We start from the raw sequence: 24,978 nt of genomic DNA, 5'->3' as shown, positions 1-24,978 counted from the left end.
AAAATAAATAAGTACCCTGTCTCAAAATAAATAAGTCAGGCTGGGTTATAGCTCAGTGGTGTTACCGCTGTTGACCGGTGACGAGTTCTTACTTCCCCAATGTTGAAGAATAACACCAGAAAAGACTTCTCCCGGAGGAAGAAGGGGACCCAAGAGGTGGAATCCGTGGAAGTGCTGTTGTTTCCCCTTTTTATAGTTTTGGTGATGGAATGTAGGTGGGAAGGGTTAGGACACAGGTGGGCCAAACGGGCAGGAAGGACTTTTGGGTTGGGCTTATCACTTCTCTGGGATGGGCTATCTCCAAATCTGTTGGGGGCTGTTTCTTTGAGGTGGACTTTGGCCTAGGGCCTTTTCGGGACTTCATTAACATTCCATGAATTGTCCTGTGTTTTCCCTGAGTCATTCCCAGCGTGGCCTCCATTTTAGATTTCACTCGATATTAGACCCAATTTACCTAACTACACTGACTACCTAACTTTAAATCTGGCTTCATTGGTAGAGCACTTGCCTACCATGCACAAAGTCCTGGGTTCAATCCCCATCAACCCTCCAAATAAAATAAAATATATTAATTGATGGCATTCTAAATCATTCAGTGAATAAGTAAAAATCTGAACAAAATTTCTAGAAGGTGCTGGTTCTAATCTTTTTCAGCCTTTCCAGTCACCAGATGCTGTCATGAAAAACTTTTACAGGGAATAACTCAAGCTCACACCTTTTGTTCAACCTACCATAGTAAGAAGACCACAGAGTGTCCACATAAGGCTCAATAATAAATCAGTGAATTCCACGGCAAATTCAACATGAACTTACAAATGGCATTCTAATTCATATAAGAAAAATATAATGCAAGGTTTAAAGAATAACCTCAAATGAAACTCAGATAACCCATTTATCAACATTTAACTTCTCAACAACATACAACATTAAGCAAGTTAAATTACATCCATAAACAAATATTCAAAATAGCTCAACTTTGCCCAGTTATGATACATATAATTACATCTGAACAGGATTTGTCTCTCTTGGAAATCCAGTTTTGCCTAACTTTTTTCATCTTACCCTGAACTGCACTTGACATAACAAATAAACATGGACCCTCATTCTAATTGGGGTACTCCTGGCTCTACTTCTCCATGCTTTACAAAAACTGTCATAAACAGGCATAGAAGTTAAAAGAAAAAGCTCATTTGAACTGGTCTAGGAAACATCAAGATTGTTGAATGGTACAAGAAGTCATCCCCTAGCCTTCCAATTTTTATCTAGTTAGTGACCTTGTTTTTCAAATCCATATTACAAGAATATATTTCATGAGAATTAAGACAGGCATGGTGGTGCATGCCTGTAACTCTGGCAACTTAGGAGGACTTTAACAATTTAGCAAGATCTTGTCTCAAAAAATAAAAAAGGGCTGGGGATGTAGCTCAGTGGTAAAGCACCCCTTGCGTTCAATTCCCCACACTGTACAAAAAAAAAAAAAAAAAAAAAAAGAAAAGAAAGAAAAGGAAGGAAGGAAGGAAGGAAGGAAGGAAGGAAGGAAGGAAGGAAGGAGGAGAAAAGGCACAAACAACAGGACAAGAAGTAAAAGTTCTGTGTCTCTCAGGGCTCTCCAAAAAAAAAGGGTAGGTAAAGGTTTCCACTGGTTCTACTTCACTTTTCCCAGCCGAAACAAAACTCATGAAATAACTTACTAGCACAACATAAAAGGAGCCTAAAAAGTGGAAAGACAATAGCAGATAAAGATGGTGAAAACAAAGAACAATTCTGAGACTCAATCACCTGGTGAGCTAGGAGAGCTTTCTTATTCACAGAAGTCATGTGACTTTCCTTAAGGCCAAGTGGCAGAAAGATGAACAAGAGTGATGACCCTGAGTGAGCAAATGAGTTCCAACTAGAAACGGGAAGCAGTTTAACCAGATCAGGTGAACTGTCTTATTCTGAATGTGATAGGAAGCCATGAGAGGGTTTTGAACAGGTCTGCCATGATCAGACTCAGGTTTTTAAAAGGTTGTTCTGGTTGCTGAATTGAGAACACACAGCAGAGATGAAAGTCAGGTATACCAGCAAGAAACGACTGCAATTGCCAAAGTCCAGGCAGAGATGCTGCTGCTGTTTGGATTACAGTGTTGATTGTAGGTTGGTACAAAGTGATTGGATTCTAGATACATTAACATAAGGCACAGAGAAAATACCAGGGCCACACATAAAGGGTTGAGCTTTCGGGCTGTGAAATGGAAATGGAAAGACTGCCCACTACAAATATCCTAAGGCACTGAGCAGATTTCATTCTGATACAATGAATTTACTTAGCAATTCTTAGAAAGATTCTAGAATAAGTGAGCATTTTGAAACCTAAAGACAAAAAGTAACAACAAAAAATACACCCAGCAGGTGGTAAGCTATGGGAACCTAGAACCACAGGTGGTACAGGTGGAAAGTGGTGTTTTAGTTCAGTAGGTTAACAACAAAGAACTGTTCCATATTTCTATTCTATCATTTAAATAAATCTAACTTTGGAATTTTTTTTTTTTTTTTTGTACCAGGGATTTTTTAAACTAGGGTGCTTTACCACTGAGCCACATCCCCATTTTATTTTTTATTTTGAGACAGTGTCTCACTTAGTTGCTTAGGGACTCGCTAGGATGCTGAGGCTGGCTTTGAATTTATGATTCTCCTGCCTCACCTTCTGAGCTGCTGGGATTATAGGCACAGGCCACAGTACCAGGCGCGCGTGTGTGTGCGCGCACGCACACACACACACACACACACACACACACAAAAGATTACAGCTGGAGGGCTGGGGTTGTGGCTCAGCGCTAGAGCACTCGCCTAGCACATGGGAGATCCTGGGTTCAATCCTCAGCACCACATAAAAATAAATAAATAAAATAAAGGTATTGTGTCCAACTACAACTAAAAAAATAAATATTAAAAAAAAAGATTATAGCTGGAGATCAGTTACACTGAATCTCCTAAACTTTTCCTAAGAAGCAGATTTATCTTTGCAATTGCCTTGATGGGGGAAGTTCTTCCAATTAGAAAGGTCTGTTTAAAAGCAGGCATTCAGGCCCTTTTAAACCATAACCACAAGAACTAACTGTTCATAACTAAAGCAATAGGGTAGAAAGTTTTCAAATCAGGGAGGGAGTCAAGCCCATTGGTTAAGTCCCCTAAAATTTTGTGCCCTGTCTTCATTTTCTGGGTTAGCCACTAACTGAAGAACCCTACCATGAAAAGCAGAATAAAAGCAAAGGTCAACAATGACTGAAATTAAGAAACTACAAAAGAGAAAAATGGAGAGAAAAAGTGAACATTCCCTCATCAGTCTTTATTTTAGGGTCATGAAGCTGTGGTGAATTAAATGGTGAGAAGCCTGTAAATTCCAGAAAGTTTAAATGTTGTAACAGAACAACTTCCTAATCTTAAAATCTTCTAAATCATCCGAAACTTCCTTGAGTTGAAGCTACCGCCAGTTTCTCTCCATCCCCATGAGTTACATATACCTTCTAAGTAAGGATTCCCGAACAAAGTGAGACCAAAATAGATCGCTGGAGGAATACTCACTGTCTCTGAATACCAGAACTACATACATCGAACTAACAGCATCCTCCATCAACATTAACTCTAATATCTAAGGGAAGACATATCTCAGTCTCTATGCAGGAGAAATCAGCACTTAAGTGTTAATGAAAGAAGAAAAAGTAGCAATATACCATTAAAGTCTCTCTGGTTCTGATGGATAGATACTAATAAAATAATTATAGCTACTTAGATATGTAAAAAGCACAAGAAGAACAGATACAGGTGCAGTTTTAACTAAGATGCTACTGGCATCTAGTGGGTAGAGATCAGGGGTGCAACTAAACACCCTATAATGCATAGAATAAGCCCCCATGGCAAAGAATTATCCAGCCCAAAAGTTAATAGTAATAGTGCCAAGGCTGAGAAATCCTGCAATAAAAGGTAATGTTTAGGATTATCTTTTCTAAGGAGCAGAAATCAAGCAGGAATTATTTACTTGACAAAATTTCCTTAAATCTCTGTTAGATAAGAGTCATCTGCCACTATCAATTTTCTCCAAGTTAACCTCCCCCACAACAACTGTAAAACAGCCTCATCAACGAAAGTCAAAAGTGAACATCCCTACAGAACCACATACTACCTCTGGAGAGTCCTTGTCACACAGTCTAACACCCTCACAGTCACCAGTCATCTCTTTGGCCCAAAGGCTTATATAATGATTCTTGACAGTCTATGATGAATTCCAATTCTACCTTTCTAACACAATGGCACAGGTTCAAATCTTTTGACATTTTATGGTGGAGCAGAAAAGCACTGCTGAAATATAAGCTAAAAAGGACATTCAACATGATAGACAAAGGAGGCAGCAAAAGGTATTTAGGGACATGGCTAAGAAATGTTCAGGAAGAAAACAAAGCTGCTGTTAGACAACAAATGCTGAAATGTAGTACAAGCTGACAGTAACTCTCCATTCTCACAAGGTACACAGAAGGTGGCTCAGTGGTAGACTGCATGTTCAGCATGTGCCAGGCCCTGGATGCAAATTCCAGCACCAAAGTGGGGAGAAAAGGTACCCAGAAATGCCTTTAATAACTGTTAGAGAAAAAGAACATTCATGGTCAAAATATAAGTCTTTAGCCAGGCATAGAGGTGGGTGCCTGTAGGCCCAACTACTCAGGAGCTGAGGCAGAAGGACCATCTGTGCTCAGGAGTTCATGGTCATCCTAGGCAACACAATGAGACCCTCCTCTCAAAAACACAAAATATAGAGCTTTTCCTAAATAAGGACGCAAATTTATTTTCCCCTCCAAGGAATAGATTATTCTTAAGATTTTAACAATGCAATTCAACACAAAAAAATTTAATTAATTTGCTTTATCTCCATTTTGTTCATTTTGTTGCTTTTTCATTTGTTCGTTATACTTTTTTGCTAACAGGTACTTCAAATTTCTTTTTTTTTTTTTTTAAATATTCACTTTTTAGTTGGACACAATACCTGTACTTTATTTATTTATATGTGGTGCTGAGGATTGAACTCAGGGCCTTACACGTGTGAGGTGAATGCTCTACCACTGAGCCACAACCCCAGCCCCTCAAATTTCTTAAAAACTTAATAAGTATTTTCTTATAAAAATAATTTTGATTGTGAGGCCATCTAGTGTTTTAAGAACTACATATATCTTTTTTTTTTTTTTTTTTTTTTAAGAACTACATATATCTTGAATTCCTAGTCCTTTAAATCAAATTAAAGACAAAATTACCTTCTTGTTGAAAGAAGTCTGACTGGTCATAAACCACCAACATAGCAAAAAGCTACATTAAATCAGTATATTGAATAGTCAACTAATAACAGTATTTTATATTATTACATATAGGAATATTTATAACAGAAACTCTTAAAATTCAACCCAAGGGTTGGGGTTGTGGCTCAGTGGTAGAACGTTTGCCTAGCATTTGTGAGACTCTGGCTTCGATTCTCAGCACCACATATAAATAAATAAAATAAAGGTCCATCAACAATTAAAAAGTGTATATATAAGTAAAAAATTCAACATAAATATTATTACATTTGACAGATATCTCTCATACATTCTTTTTTAAAATTTTTTATAATTGTACATGGACAGCATGCCTTTATTTTATTTTTATCTGGTGCTAAGGATTGAACTCAGTACCTGACACATGCTAGGTAAGCGCTCTGCCACTGAGCTACAGCCCCAGCCCTCTCATACATTCTTGAAAGTTTAATGTGAAGAAATTATTTTATGCTTCATTGAAAATTTACAATGTCTCAGGAGGCAGAGGCAGGAGGATCTCGAGTTCAAAGCCAGCCTTAGCAATTTAGCAAGGCGCTAAGCAACTCAATGAGACTCGTCTCTCTAATAAAATACAAAATAGGGCTGGGGATATGGTTCAGTGGTTGAGTGCCCCTGAGTTCAATCTCTGGTACCCACACCCTGCAAAAAAAATAAAAAAATAAGTTCTTCCATCCAATTATAACATTTTCAAAGATCTAAGAAAGGAAAAGTAAATTGCCTGATATTTATGATAGGAAAATCAGGTATACATTTTTAATGAATTCTCTCTGAGGTAAAAGACCATCATTTATCCACATACACAATGTACACAACTACTTATTTTAAGCTTCTAGATCAGGGTTTCTCAATCTCAGTACTACTGACATTTGGACCAGATGATTCTTTGTTATAGTGGTTGTCCTGTACTTTGTAGGATGCTTAGCAGCTTTCCTGCCTTCTGCCTTTAGATGCAAATAGCACACAACTCCTCTCCTGTCCCATGTAATAACCAAAAAGGCTCCACTCATGTCCAAATGCCCTGAGGTAGAGGAAAGGAAAACCATTCCTCTTCAAGAACCACTGGCAGAGAAACAAATGGAGCTAAGGAAACAGATTGAAAAGTGGGTTACAAATTCATTAGAGAAGGGTTACAAAGAGAAAAGCACCTTTGGAGTCCTGGGGCATGCAACCCAGGGTGGTAGGATTCCTGAACACTGTGGCCCACCTCCCCACCCCTGCTCCACCCAGGAAGGCAGGGCGGCATTGATCACACAACATAATGGCAACATTAATACAGAGTATGGTTTTGCTAAACTTTCCATCTCCTTTCAAAAAGTGAGGCATCCAGACTTTTATGTGTTATTACAGACATAAATGTGTTGAGATATAATCCAATTTTAAAAACTACTTCTGCAAGTCAAACAAAACAAAACATTTGGCTTCTAGACCACTGTTTTGTTACCTTCTGCCAATAGAAAGAGTTATGAGACAAGAGTTATGGCTCTGAGTATGAGAACCTAGAAGCTGTGCCCAACTATATGCCAACAAGGAAGAGTAGTTGCCAGATGCCTCCCAACCAGGGCCTCCCATCCAGAATCAGTCTTACTGATTAGGATTACCTAACCACAGATCTGGCCATCAGAGCTAGTTATGGCTCCAACAAACAGCTTCAAGTCCCTTGCGAGGCCTCTGAATCATCATCCAGGGGCAGTGTGGAAGCTTGAGCTATCTCCAGTTGGAGGGCAAGAGCAACTCAACAGCTCTTCCATGAGAAAAGCTTCACAAAGAGCAGGCCTTTCTGTTCTTAGAGGAGACTAAAGGAAAATCTTAGGTAGAAAAGACTTTGGTCTTGGGCTGCTTACTAAATAAACAGGGACTAGTGTTTGACACCAAAACCCAAAGGAAAGATCATTTATCATGAAGAAAAGTTCCTGACAGGCTCCAGCAAAATGCTGTACAGAAAAGCTCCTTTATCTTCTGAGACTCAAGCATCAAAAACCCAAAGGTGTACTTCTACTACTCAGACTAGTAGCAAAGACCTTCTCATCAAGGAGGTGGGGAGGGAGACAATCCTTAGCCAACAAAGTAAGATGGTTAGATTCTATAATCAGTCAAAATCCTCAAAAATGACTTTTATTTTATTTATTTATTTTGGTACTGGGTGCTCTACCACAGCTACACCTCTAGTCATTTTTTTTTTCCTTTGAGACAGTGTCTAAGTTGTTGAGGGTTTCACTAAATCGCTGAGGCTGGCCTCAAACTTGCGATCCTCCTGCCCTAGCCTCCTAAGTCCCTGGGATTATAAGTGTGTGCCATCTCACTGAACTCTCTGGCTTCCTGAAGAGGATCAGTTTGAATGCTTCCCAAATAGATTGACTGAGTCATCTCCTAACAGTGGAAAGGCTTCAGGGAGAACCAAACTCAAGAGATCTCTTAGTGGAGATAAAGGTTTGCACTTCCTTTTAGTAAGCAATCCACAACCCTTCCTTGGTAAGGAAGGGAGATGCACTGTTGAGCTTCTGTCACCAGCACTGGAACTCTGGGGCAAGGCATGTCACTTGTGGTTAAAGTTTCATGAAATACAAAATGGAGAGAGAGATGGCTGAGCTGGGGCGGAGGAATCCTGACAATAGCACCACCAGCCACCCACTCCTTCAAGGTCAAGATTTCCAGGGTACCAGTGCCAAGGGGATCAAAGTGCATAGTGCAGGGATACTGGGACCTTCCTCCTGTGCTGTGAATCAGATGTCAAAGAATATAGCTGTAACCACAGTTAGCACATGGGCTTTACACATTCTTTTAGTCTTCCAGACAACCTCCATGACATGATAGTTACCATCAGTTCCACTCAATGGAGAAGACAGAGAAGCCACACACTCCTGCTTAAAACTCCACTGCCAAACTCCCTGGTTCTAATTCTCCTTATAAAGACAAACACCTACTTGCAGACCATATCCCCATTGAAGACTTTTGCTGGTGCCATGACCACAGTAGTTGCTGCCAGCTCTGTGCTCTGCCACATTCCAGCTACAACCTCAACAGCCTGGTCTTAAGGTTTTGCCTTACAACCTAGCAGAAAGTCTCACCTCTCATGAACTCCCACCTGCTTTCCTGCATAGGATCCCAAAGCTGAACCTGCTAGGACCCTCCAGGTTCCATGGAACTTTTTTTTTTCCCTGGTACTGGGGATTAAATCCAGGGGTGCTTAACCACTGAGCCACATCCCCAGCCCCTTTTTAATATTTTGTTTAGAGACAGACCCTCGCTAAGTTGCTGAGGCTGGCTTTGAACTTGAGGTCCTCCTGCCTCAGTCTCCTGAGCCGCTGGAATTACGTGTCTGTGACTGTGCCCAGCCCCATGTAACTTTGAGTGACCTGGAGCACCAAAAATTGGAGCATATTACAGACAAATCTTTTTAAGCATAAAAGGGCATATAGATATTTCATGTATAGGACAAAAAAAAAAAAAAAAAGGCTTATCAATGTTGATTCAGTAGCCAAAAAGACTTGTCCTTTGCCATGATATCAGGGGCTGCTCTAAATGCTTTATAAGTAATAACTCATTTAATTATAACAACCTTGAGTTAGGTATCATTAGTACCCCAATGTACAGATGGAAAAACCAAAACCCAAAAGTTAACTATTATCCAGTGATCCATGGTGGCCATGCATAGGCTTCAGAGCTACAAGGAATTTACAAATGTATCCAACTTCCCTCACTCTACCAACAAAAACTCTGAGCACCTACTCCTGGTGTCTGCCAAGTGGCAAACCATCTGTCTCTTTACAACCAGTCTTTTTTAGAAAAGAGAATAAATAAAGAAAAATGTCCCTATTGGAGAAAACAGGTCTAATTGTAGCAAAGGAAAGTTTAAAAAAAAAAAAATCACAAAACACAGCAGACCCCACTTTGAAATACACAGATAGGGTTTGCTTTCACCTCCAAAATACAAAGCAAGATGGTTTTTCCAACACTGTCTAATATACACCCTTTCCTCCCTATGTATAATCTCTTAAAAGACTTTCACACCCAAGGTATGTGTCACCACCAGTGTTTTCTCTGCTTTCCACAGGGCCATCTGTTAACCCCAAGCCAGTCATTTATTAACTGGTTACGTTAAAGTCCAGGGCACAGGCTGTTTTGGGTCAGGAGACCTCTTCCCCATAACATCAACAGGCTGGTGGCTCCACCTCCTTCAAGTCTTTGTCCATTGGTCACTTTTTCAAAGACTATAACCTTAACTCCCATATCAAAAATTACAACACCCATGCCACAGAAATTCCTGACCCTTTTCCCTGCTCTGGTTTTCTTCTTGGCACTTCTTATACCTCCTGTTGTTTTACCCACTTTATCATCAATTACCCATCGGTCCACACATTCCATGAATTTATAATAAATAAATAATTTATAATAAATAAATAAATAAATAAAGGTTTTTGTTTTGTTTTGTTTTGAAGACTCCGCCTGGTGCCATGGTGCAAGCCTGTAATCCCAGCGGCTCAGGAGGCTGAGACAGGAGGATGGAGAATTCAAAAGCCAGCCTCACCAACGGTGAGGCGCTAAACAACTCAGTGAGACCCTGTCTCTAAATAAAATATAAAATGGGGCTGGAGATGTGGCTCAGTGGTTGAGTGCCCCTAAATTCAATCCCTGGTACCAAATAAATAAATAAATAAATAAATAAATAAATAAATAAAACAGACTCAGGGCTTTGAAGATTGCCTGGCATAGAGAAAACACACAGATATTTGTCAAACAATACTCAAAAAGGACACATACATGTCTCTAACCATGTTATGGTTGGGATAGACAATTCAGAAATGTTCGGAGGTGAAATTATTAGATTATGAGAGCTATGATCAATTAATTGGGTGGACTAATAATTTGAAAGGACTACTGTACTGTACTGTAGGCAGGTGGGGCCATATCCTTGGGGATTATCTCTCTCTCTGGCTCCTCCCTCTCTCTCTCTGCTGGCCACCAAGAATTGAACAGCTCTCCTCTGCCACATCCTTCCGCCATGATGTTCTCTCTCACCTCTAGCCCAGAGCAATGCAGTTGGTGTACCTTGGACTGAACCTCTGAAACCAAGAGCCCCCAAATAAACTCTTCCTCCTTTAAGTTGTTCTGGGCAGTTATTTTGATCACAGTGACAAAACAACAACACAAAACAAAAAAACCTGACAATACAAACCTCAGACCTCCTCCCAATTGTCAAATTCAGGCTGAAATCTCAGAGCTCCTGTCGGGGAGAATCTGGGGTGTTACTTTCAAAGGGAGGTAATTTCACAAAGGGCAGAACAAGCAGAGAAGAAAGCTGGAATGCTGAACTTGGCTTTCACAAAGACATAAAAGCAGACTGATAAGTAGATAAAAGTCAGGGGTAGTGTTTTCAGCAGAGTGGGGAACTGGCAATGAGAGAAGACTGAAGAGAAACAGATGAGCTTATTAAATTCCTTTTAGCAAACAGCCAGTACCTGACAGAGTGAAAACCACCAAGTACTAGGTGAAGACCATGGTCCTAGTTGAGCCTCTGTCATGAAGTAGTCTAGTGGCCATTAGCCAAATCACATTGCTTTTCTGGTCTATTTCCCTATTTGCAGGATGGGGTGGGGGTAATGGACTGGATTTTGGAGAAATTCTGACTGTGAACTCGTGGTCTTTTTCCCACCCTCTCCTCCAATCAAGGAAGAGATTTTTTTTTTATAATTCAAACACTGTATCAATACCATTGATCCAGAGGAAGAAACTGCCCAGGGTACTTGAAGCCTTACAAATGTGACTCCCAGGAAGGCCCAACAGTTGGTGGCAACCAAGGAAGTTGATCTGTAAACTTAGCAAAGAGGGACCCTTTCTCTGGACTCCAGGATCCCTGACTGCAATGGAAGAAGCTTGCTTACCTTTCCTCTCATGAGTGTCCTTGGCCTAGCAAAAGAGAAAAGGTAGGGAAACCTCACCAAAGGTCTCCATCTGCAGCCCAACATGCTCAAGCTTTAAGAACCACCTTCTTGCTGGATACAGTGACACATGCCTATGATCCCAGATACTTAGGAGGCTGAGACAGAAGGAACACAAGTCTGGGCAACTGAGGGAGACCCTGTTTCCAAAAAAAAGAAGAGAAGAGAAGGAAGAAGAAGAGAAGAAGGGGACTGGGGATATAGCTCAGTGGCTGAGCACTTGCCTAACATGTGTGAGACCCTGGGTTCCAATCCCTGTACAGCAAAAATAAAGAAAGCCTTGTTGTTCAGGAGTGCCCGGGGCCATGGCCCCAAGAGTTAGCTTCCTGCTACAGTTTCAACACATGGAATCTAGAAGAACTATGATATCCTATGGGTCCTGCAGGCCACCTCCCCTTTCAGAGCTCCTACATTGTGAAGAATTATAAACACTGTTGCATAGTTCTAGAGTCAAACTCTCTAGGCAGGTCAAAATGCTAAGATACAGTCACCTTATAAGCACATTGAAGAAAATTCTTCTGTGTGCAAAAACAAGCCTTTGTGTGTATGCATATGTGTGTTTTGCTTTCTGTTTTCAAGTCTTCACGCTCCTTTATAAATAGCACTTATAAGAACTGGCCATTCATCAAAAGATGATGCAAAAAGGTCAGCCTGGGTTGGGGATGTAGCTCAGTGGTTATGTGCTTGCCTGGCATGCATGAGGTCCTGGATTTGATCCCAAGCACTACAAAAATTAAAATTTTAATTATTTAAATTTGATTTAGCTATGTTACTTCTGAAAAGACTGGAGAGAGAAAACCTTCTAGTACATGGAACAGGTTTTTTCTAGAAAGTGTCTTCAATACCTATGGCCAAATCATTGATACCTCATTCTTCAATGACAGGAACTTGATTTAGATTTAAGAATTTGGATACATGGTCTCAAACTTCAGGATGCCTGCAGGGAGCTTATGGCAAGTGAATCCAATTATATCAGTATCGTATTTGCACCAAGCACTGATATTTTTCAAAGCTCCTTATGAGAGTAAATTGGTAAAACAATCTTGGAAAGATTGACAATATCAAACAAAACTGATCATTTACATGTTCTATTGTCCTATAATTCTATTCTTTTATATATATATCTCCAATAAAAAAGCATATCACATTACACCAAAAGACATGTAAAAGAATGTGCATGGTACCATTTGAATTGCCAAGACCTGGGAACTTATGCCACTTATGTCCACAGATAATAGCTGTACACAGAACACTATACTGCAATGAGTCAATGAAGTATGAGTAAATAAATTATATGTAACAGAATAATTTCAGAAATGGAGTATGATGCCATTTATAGAAACTCAAAAACAGACAAAACTATCTAGTTTTAGAAGTCAAGATAGCGATTGCCTCTATGAGAATTGGTAACCAGATGGCACTTCTCAGGTGCCAATAATGCCATTTCTTTCTTTCTTTTGGTACTAGGGATTGAACCCAGGGATACTCTACTACTGAGTTATTTCCCCAGACCTTTTTATTCATGTTTTAAAAATATTTTTAGTTGTAGGTGGAGATAATACCTTTATTTATTTTTTTAATGCAGTGCTAAGGATCGAACCCAGTGCCTCACACATACTAGGCAAGTGCTCTACCACTGAACTACAACCCCAGCTCCTTATTTTTTTTATTTCAAGATAGTCTCACTAAATTACTGAGGCTGGCATCAAATGTGCAAAAACCTCCTTCCTCAGCCTTCCAAATCACTGGGATTAAAGGTGTTTGCCTCCATAACTGCCAATACTGCCATTTCTTGATCTGGGTGCTTAGTTATACAAATATGTTCAGTTGAAAAAATTCATTGAGATGTATAGTTATAATAGGTATACTATTTTATATGTGTCCACATTTAATATAAAAATAACAAAAAGTTCCCAAAGTGATTCAAGGCAGCTATCCCTGTCAAAAAGAAAATGATTCTAAGCCAGGCACAGTAATGCACACCTGTAATCCCAGTGGCTGGGGAGACTGAGACAGGAATATTGAGAGTTCAAAGTCAGCCTCAGCAATGGTGAGGCGCTGAGCAACTCAGTAAGACCCTGTCTCTAAATAAAATATAAAATGGGGCTGGGGATGTGGCTCAGTGGTCGAGTGCCTCTGAAATCAATCCCCAGTACCCCCCAAAAAAGATTCTATCATTTATGTATATATTAACTAATTACAGATCATTAATACAGCTAACATATATTGAACACTTATGTGCCAGGAACAATTCTGAATGTTCCTGTTTGGAACTCATTTAATTCTCCTTAGAACCCAGTAGCCTGGACAGTATCTTTATTTTACATCTGAGGAAATTTTAGCACAGACAGATTAAGGAATTTGCTTAAAGTTGCACAAGTAGTAAAGAGAAAAAAAGCGTTTTCCAGGTATTTGGGTTACACACAAAAAACAAAACAATCTATTTGTCCTTATGGAACTTATAAACATATTTAATATGCTCTTTATCCAAATAAAACATGCCCAGTATGCACCAATTTTTGGTAGCCTGCCAAGACAGAAACCTAAATTATCTCTTTACAACCAATCTTTCTAAAAGGACGTTTTTATCAAGAAAAAGTCACTGGTAATGGGATGGGGCTGTAGCCAGGAGCAGAGGGCGTGCCTAGCATGTGTGAGGCCCTGGGTTCAATCCTTAGTCCTACGTAAAAATAAATAAATAAAATAAAGGCATTCTGTCCATTACAACTAAAGAAAGAAAGAAAGAAAGAAAGAAAGAAAGAAAGAAAGAGTCACTGGTAAAATGAATAGGTTTGAATATAAGCAAAAATAAACAAAAAGGAAAGTCAGGCAGAAACTATGCAGTTTAAGAAGCAAGGTATTGAAAAACAAAGAAGATTTTTAAAAATAGCCAACTAGTATATGAAAAGTTGCTAAACATCAATAATTATCAGGGAAATGCAAATTAAAATCACTTCACATCCCTTTGGATGGCTATTATCAAAAAGACGAGAGAGAACCAATGTTGAGGCTATTATCAAAAGACAGAAAAAAGGGAATCCTAGTACACCACTGGTGGGTATATAGATTAGTACTATTATGGAAAATAACATGGAGGCTCCTTAGGAAAGAAAAAATAAAAACTACTACATGACCCTGCAGTCCCTCTCCTAGATATATAATCAAAGGAGACGAAATCACCCCCTTGTAAAGATAGTGCCCTGTCACTATGCACTGAAGCATCATTCAAAACAGCCAAGATATGGAAACAACCTAAGTATCTGCTGATGGGTGTATGGATAAAGTGGGAAATATTTACCATGGAATATTACCAGCCAAAACATGGATGGACCTGGAGGACATTACACTAGGTGAAATAAGCCAGAAACAAAAAGAAAAATATTGCATAATTTCACTCATATATGAAATATTTATACATAAGATTAGGTCAAAGAATAGAAAGTAGCAGTTATATAAGAGGAACATGTCTAGAATTCTAATGCACAACATGAAGACTATAGTTAACAGTTATATTGTGTGAGTTTTTTTTATTAAATAAGTAGATTTTAGCTATTCTTGTCCCAAAAAGTATCTATGAGATAATGTAATTTGCTTCACTATAGAAACCATTTTATTATCTATATGTATACCATGATATCATGTTGTAAACCTCAAATATACCTAATAAAATATATTTTTAAAAAAGCACTCAGGGATTAAGTATTGCAATTTCTAGTGCAAAAATCTGGGGTTCTTCCTCACCAATGTGGAAGATTCACCACCATCTAATTTACATCTCTCCATCTTTGTTCATATTCTCTACCTTTCAGGAAACAATCATTTTGTCCCAAGGTGGGCTTTACCACCAGTTAACTTTCTAATGCACTCAAAAGCCTCTTTGAATAAAGTTAAGGATTAGAGGACAATTGTTATTGTCAGCTACAGCATATACTAAATAACTGGAGATGCCAAAGTTCTCAAATGCAACTTCAGTAAAGTCAGACAGAATAGATCCTTCTCTATTCTTTCTACCCTCCTCTTACCCCACAAATCACTTCTAAAACAAAAAGCAGGGGGCGTGGTTAGGGGGTGTAGAGAAGTAGTAGAGCACATGTTGTATAAGGCCCTGGGTACAATCCTCAGCGCAGTAAAGAGCAGGAGATGTTCCTTTCTGGGAGCAAAGTTGGCACCAATATCCACTTCAAATCTGAAGGGGTAGAAAAGGCAGAGCTCAAATGGAATATGGAATATTGTCAGGACTCATGAGCCAAACTAAAAATTAACTCTAGAGTCAGCACAGAAAGATGGCTGTTAGGAGCACGAGATGGAAGGGAAAGGAAAAGTTAGACTCTGGTGTACTTGGAAAAACCATGGACTGAAAGAAGATCCTCTGTCACCATTCTTATAAAGTGCTGTCACAATGTAATCACCTCCAAATCATAGGAGAAAAGAGTGGACAGGATTTCTGAGTTCAACTGGCGCCCCGGAGCAGTCCCAAATACTCTCTCAGAAAGTTGCCAGCACACTGCACTTTGGGAGCTAAGTCAGGCCAAGACTTGCCTCCCCCACTCCCCCCATTGAGGAGCCCAAGGGCAAACAGACTGGGCCTGGGACCTTTCTTCGCTTGCAGGAGACCGGTCGTAAGGTGATATGGGCCCAGTCAATGTTCTTCCTCCCTACGCAACAGACCTGACACTACTTCTACAAGCGTCCCTCCTGCAAAAATTGGGTCCGTGGGGAACTGCACACCTGGCTCAAAGATCTCGCCAGCGGCCCAATACGCCCTAACAAAAATGACAAGTGCTTACGCAGAGACCACCTTCCCGTTCAGGACTTCCGCCGGTGCCATGGCCTTCAATAGACCGCTGCCCACGATTGACACCACCAAAATCGAGGTTCCACTCCCTTCGCAGCGGCGGGACCCGGGAGCCTAACCCACGTGCTTAGTGACTGCCCACAGAGCTCGTACTACTGCGCCTGCGCCCACCCGCACCCCTCCACCCCCCAGGAGGCGGAGGCGCGTGCGCAATCCAGGAAGTTGACGTTCCCTCAGCTAGCGAAGAGCCGAGGGGTAGGGAACTGCAGCAAAGGGAAGAAAGTAGGTGATGACTGGCTGGCGAGAATGATTGGCTGGTGGAAAGAGCCGGTGCCGAGCGCGCCTCTATCTGGGGCGGGAATCCGCCGAACTGCGATCTGAAACCGACTCCGGAACCCGCCTTTGTTTCAGCCAATCAGGGCCGGGCGGCCTGGCGGGAGTGCAGTTTCGCGGGCGCGGGAGGCGCGTCTCCGCTACCTCTCTGTGCGGTGGGGACTTCGGGCTGAGGCTGAGGCTGAGGCCACCTGGCTTCTCTCGAGAGTTCTGCCCCGCCCCGCCTGGCAGTGGCTGGGGACCCTTGGCTTGTGGGCAACTTCGACTCTCACACCCGCGCTTGTGTGGTCGGGGTCGGCCTCTGATTGCAGGGGACTGAGTTGGCGCCAGCGGCTGTTTCAGCCCCGCTGTGCTGGGAAGGGTGACCGAACTGGAGGGTGCGTGGTTCCCCGCCCCAGACCTGGGGTTGGAGCACGGACGCGGGCCGCGGGTCCGCGAGATGAGGTTGACCCTCCGAGCGCACGCTCCTCCCTGTAGGCGTCCCTCCGGGAGCAGGACTGAGTTTGGCATTTGCTCCCGGAACCTGCGGGACCGACAAGGCAGCTGGGGTGTGGGTGAGGACGGTCCCGCTGGGCGCCGGGTCCGCTGAATCTGCTTTCTCTGCACCAGCACCTGGCTAGGTTCTTACCGAGCCCGGGTTACAAACCCCCCATATAGTTCAGTCGTCCAGATAGATCACTTAGGACCTGACCAGTTAGCTGGGCTTCTTCTAACAACCGTTTCTTTTTCTTTTTTTTAATATTTATTTTTTAGTTGTAGTTGGACACAATATCTTTATTTATTTTTATGTGGTGTTGAGGATCCGAACCCAGGGCCTCACACGAGCTAGGCAAGCGTTTCTTAATGGCAGAGCTTATTTATTGAACTTGATGGGGGCGGGGGCGGTAATTGACATTTGTCTAAATTCTGAGAATTCCTAAATTCTTAGAATATTTTGCAATACCCACTATATGGAATTATAGAATCTTTTTCTTGTTTTATTAACAGTTTTGAGGTGTGACTTACATATCATAAAATTAACCCTTTTTAATATTTTTTTAATTGTAGTTGGACACAATACCTTTATTTGATTTATTTATTTTTATGTGGTGCTGAGGATCCGAACCCAGGGCCTCGCACGGGCTAGGCAAGCGCTCTACCACTGAGCCACAACCCCAGCCCAAAAATTAACCCGTTTTTAAATGTCAATAATTTTTTATATATTTACAGACTTGTACAGCTACCACCATGATACATTTAGGAAATATTTGGCGATTTTTTTTCCAGTGTGTGTATGTGTGTGTACACTTAGGCTAAAGATTGAATCCAGGGCCCCCCATATGTTAAGTGGCTCTGCCAGTAAGCAACATCCCCAGCCCCTAAGTGGACACAATATAATACATAGTGATACAATAATTACCATATAATAGTAATATAATGACTTCTGAGCACACACTCATATTGTTTTGCCTGAACAAATGAAATTAACAAGAAAACTTTCTGATGAATGACAGGTAGTGAATCTTTTTGTATCTTACATTACCAGATAGTGACTGTTTCTGTTGTTTTGTTTGCTGAGAAAGATATCCAAACTCCATTTTACAAAGGCAACTAAACTTTGAAGTATTACTTGCCCAAAGCTGTTGTTGGCCCTAGGACCCAAAGCTGGATGCGTCATCTTTAATTTATTGCCTTTGCTATCTGAACAAGTCTAGTTTTCAGCTGTCATATCTATGACCTGTACAGTTCATTCATTCATTGAACAAGAAATTGTTGAGCAGCCACTATGTGCCAACAACACAGCTCTAGAGGTATATTGCTGAACCAAATATATTAGTAAGCTGTTCCTGCCCTCAGTTCATATTTTGGTGGGGGGAGAGAATGATCAGTTTAAAGAATATACAGCTTATAGATGAAGGCATGCTATTATTTGTTTCCTCCTTTACTAATTTTGCAGTGCTAGGGATCAAACCCAGGGCCTCAAGCATGCTAGCAAGCCCTATAGATATAACCCTAGCCCAGAGAAATGCTATTTTTTTTAAAATAGGCTAGTTAAGAGGATAGACAGTGATGGTGGGGAGGTGGAAGGTGATGGTTGATACATGTTTATTCCTTTTTCCTTTGCTGGAAATTGAACCCAAGGCCTCACACATGCTAAGCAAGTGTACTACCACTGAACCACATCCCCAGCAGTGCAGTTTTGGAATTGTGGTAAGAGAAGTTTCTCTGGGCAATGATTAAGCAGAAACCTAAATGAAGGGAGGAACTTGGAATGTAATACAAAGATAACAAGGACTTGGTCTGAGCTACAGGGAGATGAAAGGATTTTACCTTTCTGTAGAAGGACCAGGTTTTAGGGATAAGATCATGAATTCAACTGAAATGATTTCAGATGCCTCTTCAACATACAAGTGGAGACATATTTAAATCCATGAGACTGGATAAGAGCTCACCAAGAAAATTGGATATAAGTAAAGAAAGAACCAATGACTGATCCCTGGAACACCTAAGAGGAAAGACAAAAAGTGAATCCGGTATGTTATGAGGAAAACTACAAAAGCACATTGTCTTAAAAGACAGTATATTTGGGCTGGGGTTGTAGCTCAGTGGTAGAGTGCTTGCCTAGCATGTATGAGGCACTGGCTTTGATTCTCAGCAGCACATATAAATAAGTAAAATAAAAGTCCATTGACAACTAAAAAATAATTTTTTTAAAGAGAGAATTTTTTTTTGATATTTATTTTTAGTTCTAGGCGGACACAACATCTTTATTTGTATGTGGTGCTGAGGCTGGAATCCAGGCCGCATGCATGCCAGGCCAGCGCGCTACCGCTTGAGCCACATCCCCAGCCCTAAAAAATATTTTTTAAAGAAGTATATTTCATGGGAAAAGGGATAATTAATTCTGTCAAATGTTGAAGATAAGGAGGATTGCAAGTTCAAAACCAACCTCGGCAACTTAGCAAGACTCTGTCTAAAAAATAAAAGAAAATGTTGCACATTGGTTAAAGTAGGGAGTAAGAATTGACTACCTCAGAGAGAACAGTAAGACAAAATTTTATTTAAATACATATAATGGCAGTTGCTAGAAGATATGTGTCACTTTTTTGCCCAAACTTCATTTTTACAGCCTTTTGGAGGAGTGATTTAATAATATATTGATATTATTGTAATTCTACTTCTTGGAATTTATCCTTAATTAATATTCACACAGATACACAAAGATATATAGGAAAATGTTAATTGCAACATCAACTTCAATAGTAAACCTCAATAGCCTTCATCATAATGAATCTCTGTAAAGGCAGGTTATCTGTAAAATGTATATTAGCATTTAATTTATTATTATATCCCCCAAAGGCCTTCTTTGGTTATACTATTAAAAGTTGCCCTCTAATTTACCTCTCCTTTACTTTCACATGAGCTTATTTTATTCATAGCACTTATTACCATAAAAATTATTTGTTTTTAAGTTATTTGTGGACTATCTGCTTTCTCCACCAGAGTCTAAGCTTTATAAGATTTCCTTTGTTGTTCATACTTACCTACCTACTGCCCATGGATATTTTTAATTTTATTTTTATTTTTTGTATTGTCGAGGATCGAACCCAGGGCCTCGCATACAATAGGTAAGTGCTATATCACTAAGTTACACTCCTATCCTCAGTGAATATAATTTTTAAAAAATCTTGTAGAGGGAAAAAATGCTTCCTGTTATCCTGGAGTAGTTATCTATTACTCTCATTTCTATAACTTAATTTCTCCAGCCTCATTTTTATCATATATAGATGAAGACAGTGGGTAGTTATTCTCAGCCCTAAATTTACTTTTTTTTTTTTTTTTTTTTTTTGTACTGGGGATTGAACCCAGGGAATTGTGCATGTAAGGCAAGCACTCTACCAACTGGCTATATCCCCAGCCCCTAAATTTACATTTTAATGACCTATATAGCTTTTAGTAGGAAGTTATGCTTAGGTTCTACCTTTGACTAATAAAGTCATAAATTGGGGTAAGTTCAAGGTATCAGTATTCTTTGAAGATTTATTTGATATTAAAAGATATTTCTGGTTATTTCAAGATCAAGAATACATTATAGAGCCAGCAATGGCTGTGCCTAACTATATTCTCAGGATACTGAGGCAGGAGGATCACAAGTTCAAGGCTTACCTGGGCAACTTAGCAAAACTCTGTTTCAAAATCTTTTTTTTAAAAAGGGCTGGGGAGGTAGGGATGTAGCTCAGACGTAGAATGTCCTGAGTTCAATCCCTAGTACTGAAATAAAATAAAATAAAAAACTAAAACTAAAAAATAATAATACATATCCAGGCATAGGGGCACATTCTATAATTCCAGCAACTCTGGAGACTGAGGCAGGAGGATTGCAAGTTCTAGGCCAGACTGGGCAACTTAGCTAGGCCCTAAGCAACTGGGGATGTGGCTCAGCAGTTAAGTGCCCCTGGATTCAATCTCCAGTCTGCATACACATAATAATTGTAATAGTAATAGCGACCTACTTTCTCTGCTGTGAAAATATTTTCCCAGAATTAGAATCCTGATTTTTCAGACAAAGAATCTTTTGCTTTAGAAATAGTAGATGGGTGACTGGGGTTGTGGCTAAATCGTAGAGCACTTGCCTAACATGTGTGAGGCACTGGGTTCGATTCTTAGCATCACATTTAAATAAATAAAATAAAGGTCTTTCAACAGCTTAAAAAAAAAGAAAGAAAGAAAAGAAAAGAAATAGTAGATGGAATAATTTCCCATTCTCTCAAAATAGTTCTCCTTTGATGAGATATATGTTGGAGTACAAATGTTTGACCTATTCTAAGAATTTCACAAAAGGAAGATCAGAAATATGATTTGCATGATTGCTGGAGTGTTCACTTTTTGGTCAGATCACTTTCTTAAGATTTCCTAAGATTACTAATGCTTGATGAAAATCACTTTGTTTTTTCATTTTATTAATTAGGGAAATAACTACAAGTCTAACTGTCACTTTGGGAGATTTCTTCTCCCTCCTTGAACCTCTGTGATGCGGTTGCCCAGCAACAGCTCCTTTGATGTGCTAACATTCTACTGGCAGGACTGCTGCTTACAGTGGACAATTCAGGTGCCTTCTGGGATTGACCTTGGATTTGGAATTTTCTCTTGTTCTTTATGGGGTAAAAATTTTTGCTTTCTATTAAATTTTACATAGCATACTTTATCTTATGAGTATGTAAAATAGAATAGTCATATACAAAACTAAAAATCCCAGAATAAACATGTCATATTGTTACATTTTATTTTTACTTTAGATATCTCATACATTTTTATTGTATTTTCATGAAATTCATTTTAGGGAACAGTACTAATATCTATTAAATTGACTTTGTATTAAGGATTTTTTTCCTCTTGTTGTTTTCTTTGGTTGTTCAGTTTATATTTTCTGTGGCTGTTGTGAGATGATAAGGACAAACCAGAAGTAGATCCTACTGTTAAATAACTTTTATTTAGCAGGAGAGATGAAAATTTGACATAATACAATAACAAATGAGATAATAATGAAATGAATAGTCTGTGGGGCTAGAACAGAATACCCAGGCTGGGTAATTTATAAAGACTGGAAATTTATTTCTCATGATTCTAGATTCTGGAGGCTGGGAATTCCAAGATCAAAGCACTGGCATTCAGTATCTGGTAAAGTGGTAAAAGCCTTCTTCTTCTTCTTCTTTTTTTTTTTTTTTTTTTTTCTCAGCACCAGGGATTGAACCCATGAGCATTTAACTACTGGGCCCCTTTTTTCTTTTTTCATTTTTAGAGGGGGTTTCCCTAAATTGCTCCAGCTGGCCTCAAACTTGGTAATCCTTCTGCCTCGGCCTCCTGAATGGCTGGGATTACAAGTGTGGGGTACCACGCTCAGCTTGGTGAAGGCCTTCTTATTTCATCCTCACATAGTAGTAGAAGATAAGAGAGTGAGCTCTCTCACTCAAGTCTTTTTTTTTTTTCTTCCTGTACCAGGAATTGAACAACCCAGGGGCACTTTACCAATGAGCCATATCCCCAGCTCTTTTTATTTCTAATTTTGAGACAGGATCTTACTAAGTAACTTGCAATCTTCCTGACTCAGCCTCCCAAGTCACCACCTGCACCCAGCTACCTCAAGACTTATTAAGAGTCCTGATGCCATCCGGGAGGACTTGCCCTCTTAACTTATCACCTCCTAAAGGTCCTACCTCTTAATTCTATCACACTGACAACCAAGTTTCAACATATTAATTTAGGGATACATTCAGACCATAGCAAAATTAAGAGGAAAGAGAGATCACCTTTGCTTTGTAGAAATCAAGGAATCCCCTTAGAGGAGATGGTATTTGAACTGACACTGAAGAATTTTTATAAAAGTTCACCATCTGGGAATGGCCTGCACAATAGCTTGTTTTTTAGAGAATATGAGTGAAAATCAATAAATAAAGTTGTTTTTAATAGAGCACAAGGGGCTAGGGAATAGCTCAGTGGTTGAGTGCTTGCCTAGCATGTACAAAGTCCTGGGTTCAGTCCCCAGAACTGCAAAAAGAAAAAAAAATAGAGGGCAAGATTCATAAGATGGTAAGAAAATAAAAATGAAAGTAAAAACTGAGAATATTAAGAAGAAATTTATTTTCAGTATCATGATTATTCCAGGACTAAGGAGGAATTTATTTTTCCTTCCATGAAAACTTTAGTTCTTTTGATTCTCTTCTTTGGCTTTTAGAAAAGAAATTGATATAGTAATTATCTTAGGTATCAAATAATGAGAATAGGGGAGAGATTAAAGTCTCACTAGACTTATTTATACTTTAATATTTGCTTTTGATAATATTAAATTTAGAATAAATCATTAGATAGATTTTTTAAATATTTATTTTTTAATTGTAGTTGGACACAATACCTTTATTTTATTTACTTTTATGTGGTGCTGAGGATCGAACCCAGGGCCTTGCATGTGCTAGGCAAGTGCTCTACTGCTGAGCCACAACCCCAACCCTATTAGATGGATTTTAAAACAGACTTCAGGGTTAGTAAAGAAAACAGAGGCCCTTATTGCATTGTGTTCCATGCTCCTCAAGTCACAGGGTCCTTGGGGCTAGGGGTGTGGTTCAGTGGTAGAACTCTTGCCAGGCTTTTCTGGTTTCCATTCCCAGTATCACACCACACACACACACACACACACACACACACACACACACACGTACACACTTGCGTGCAAATGCACACACAAGTCACATGATCCTGATTTTTCCTCTTCCCTTGAAAATTCCTATCATTCTGAGACTGTCCAATTCTATGGGAGACAAAACTCAGCAAAGGAAAAACATACCCCACACTTACATGAAGCCCCTTCAGGGCAGTTCCTAAACATCAGAATGCATTCCCTGATTTTGTTTTGTTTTATTTGTTTATTTATTTTGGTACTGGGAGTGGCTCTACTACTTTGATCCCAGGAGTGGCTCTACTACTAAGTTACATCCCTAACCCTTTTTATTTTTTAAATTTTGAGATAGGGTCTCACTAAGTTGTTGAGGCTAGCTTCAAACTTTCTGTTCTGCCTCAGCCCCCCAAGTAGCTGGCATGTACCATTGCACCTGTCTATTTTCCTGGTTTTGAAAAAGGATCCCCTATCCCGTTGCTTGATAAAACATATGGACATTGATCTAGAAGGTCAATTTTTAAAGCTTTCTCTATTCTTTAAGATTTTACTTTAGAAAAGAAAAATAATGTATGGAATTGAACTGGGTAGAGAAAACAGATTTAAGGCAAAGCTGAAACTCTTAAGAGAATTTAATTTACAAAAATTACAATATGAGGTTACATTTTATTTTCCTCTGGGGTATAAAGAGCACTATGAACTATCATATTCTATGTTATCAATTCATATTTGACTTTTATATTTTAGTGGTATCTTGAGGGACATAATATTTCTAACAGATTAAAAATAAGGGAAAATTTACAAGTCAAATAACTAAAAATATGATTAACAAACAACATTGTGGGTATAACTCAGTTCTAAAGTGCTTACCTAGCATACACAAGGCTCTGGGTTCAATCCCCATCACTAAAGGAAAAAAAGGGGAATGATATTATGAGTGTACATACCTACATTCACGTGCTACTTTCACCAGTTACAATCTAAACAGAGTTTGGTCCTGTCTCTAGAAACCAGCTCTTCCTTTTCTCTAAGCAATAGGTTCATTGGGCAGCTTCTTCTGAGGTCGAACTAAGCCCTGAGGATCTGAAGTAGAACCTTCTAGAAGACATTGCTTTTGATGCCCAACAGACCTTAGCATCTCTTCTTGAGTACTCTATGGAAACTTCTCTGGGAAGCATCTGGGGTCACTGTTAGTAGATCCGTTTCATGCTGCTTATATCTCCAGCATGTCAAGCCCTCTCCGATCTCTAAACCACTCACATCCAGGAAGGCTTCCTACTAGGCCCCATGAGGCTAAGTCACCACAAGTCAAGCAGCTATCAGCCTGGAAAAATCATCCAGTGGTGAGTTGTACTCTGGTGTTTATTTTTTTCCCCCATTCTCATAAGGAAGGAAATCAATCTCTCTCACACAACTGAGAGCCTGAAG

The 24,978-nt window shown here is 39.7% G+C and overlaps 2 protein-coding genes across 2 annotated transcripts in view; one reads left to right on the top strand and one right to left on the bottom strand.

Annotated features, from left to right (window-relative positions):
* The window catches only part of MTHFD1 (methylenetetrahydrofolate dehydrogenase, cyclohydrolase and formyltetrahydrofolate synthetase 1), a 69,855-nt gene extending 53,714 nt beyond the window's left edge, over window positions 1–16,141 (bottom strand). The window contains exon 1 of the mRNA XM_081289991.1: window positions 16,063–16,141. Coding sequence (XP_081146117.1) covers window positions 16,063–16,103 — 41 coding nt within the window. The 5' untranslated portion in view covers window positions 16,104–16,141. The remainder of the gene's footprint in view (window positions 1–16,062) is intronic.
* LOC308646705 (uncharacterized protein) overlaps window positions 16,116–24,978 on the top strand; it is a 47,470-nt gene continuing 38,607 nt past the window's right edge. Inside the window, exons 1-5 of the mRNA XM_081290000.1 lie at window positions 16,116–16,352; window positions 19,983–20,011; window positions 21,352–21,544; window positions 22,012–22,069; window positions 24,583–24,893. Of these exons, the coding sequence (XP_081146126.1) occupies window positions 24,777–24,893 (117 nt within the window). The 5' untranslated portion in view covers window positions 16,116–16,352; window positions 19,983–20,011; window positions 21,352–21,544; window positions 22,012–22,069; window positions 24,583–24,776. The remainder of the gene's footprint in view (window positions 16,353–19,982; window positions 20,012–21,351; window positions 21,545–22,011; window positions 22,070–24,582; window positions 24,894–24,978) is intronic.

This window comes from Spermophilus citellus, assembly GCF_964194105.1.
Source record: "Spermophilus citellus genome assembly, chromosome: 4".
Lineage (NCBI taxonomy): Eukaryota > Metazoa > Chordata > Mammalia > Rodentia > Sciuridae > Spermophilus > Spermophilus citellus.
Note: the sequence above shows the minus strand (reverse complement) of the source record. Positions and strands in the feature narration are given on the sequence as shown.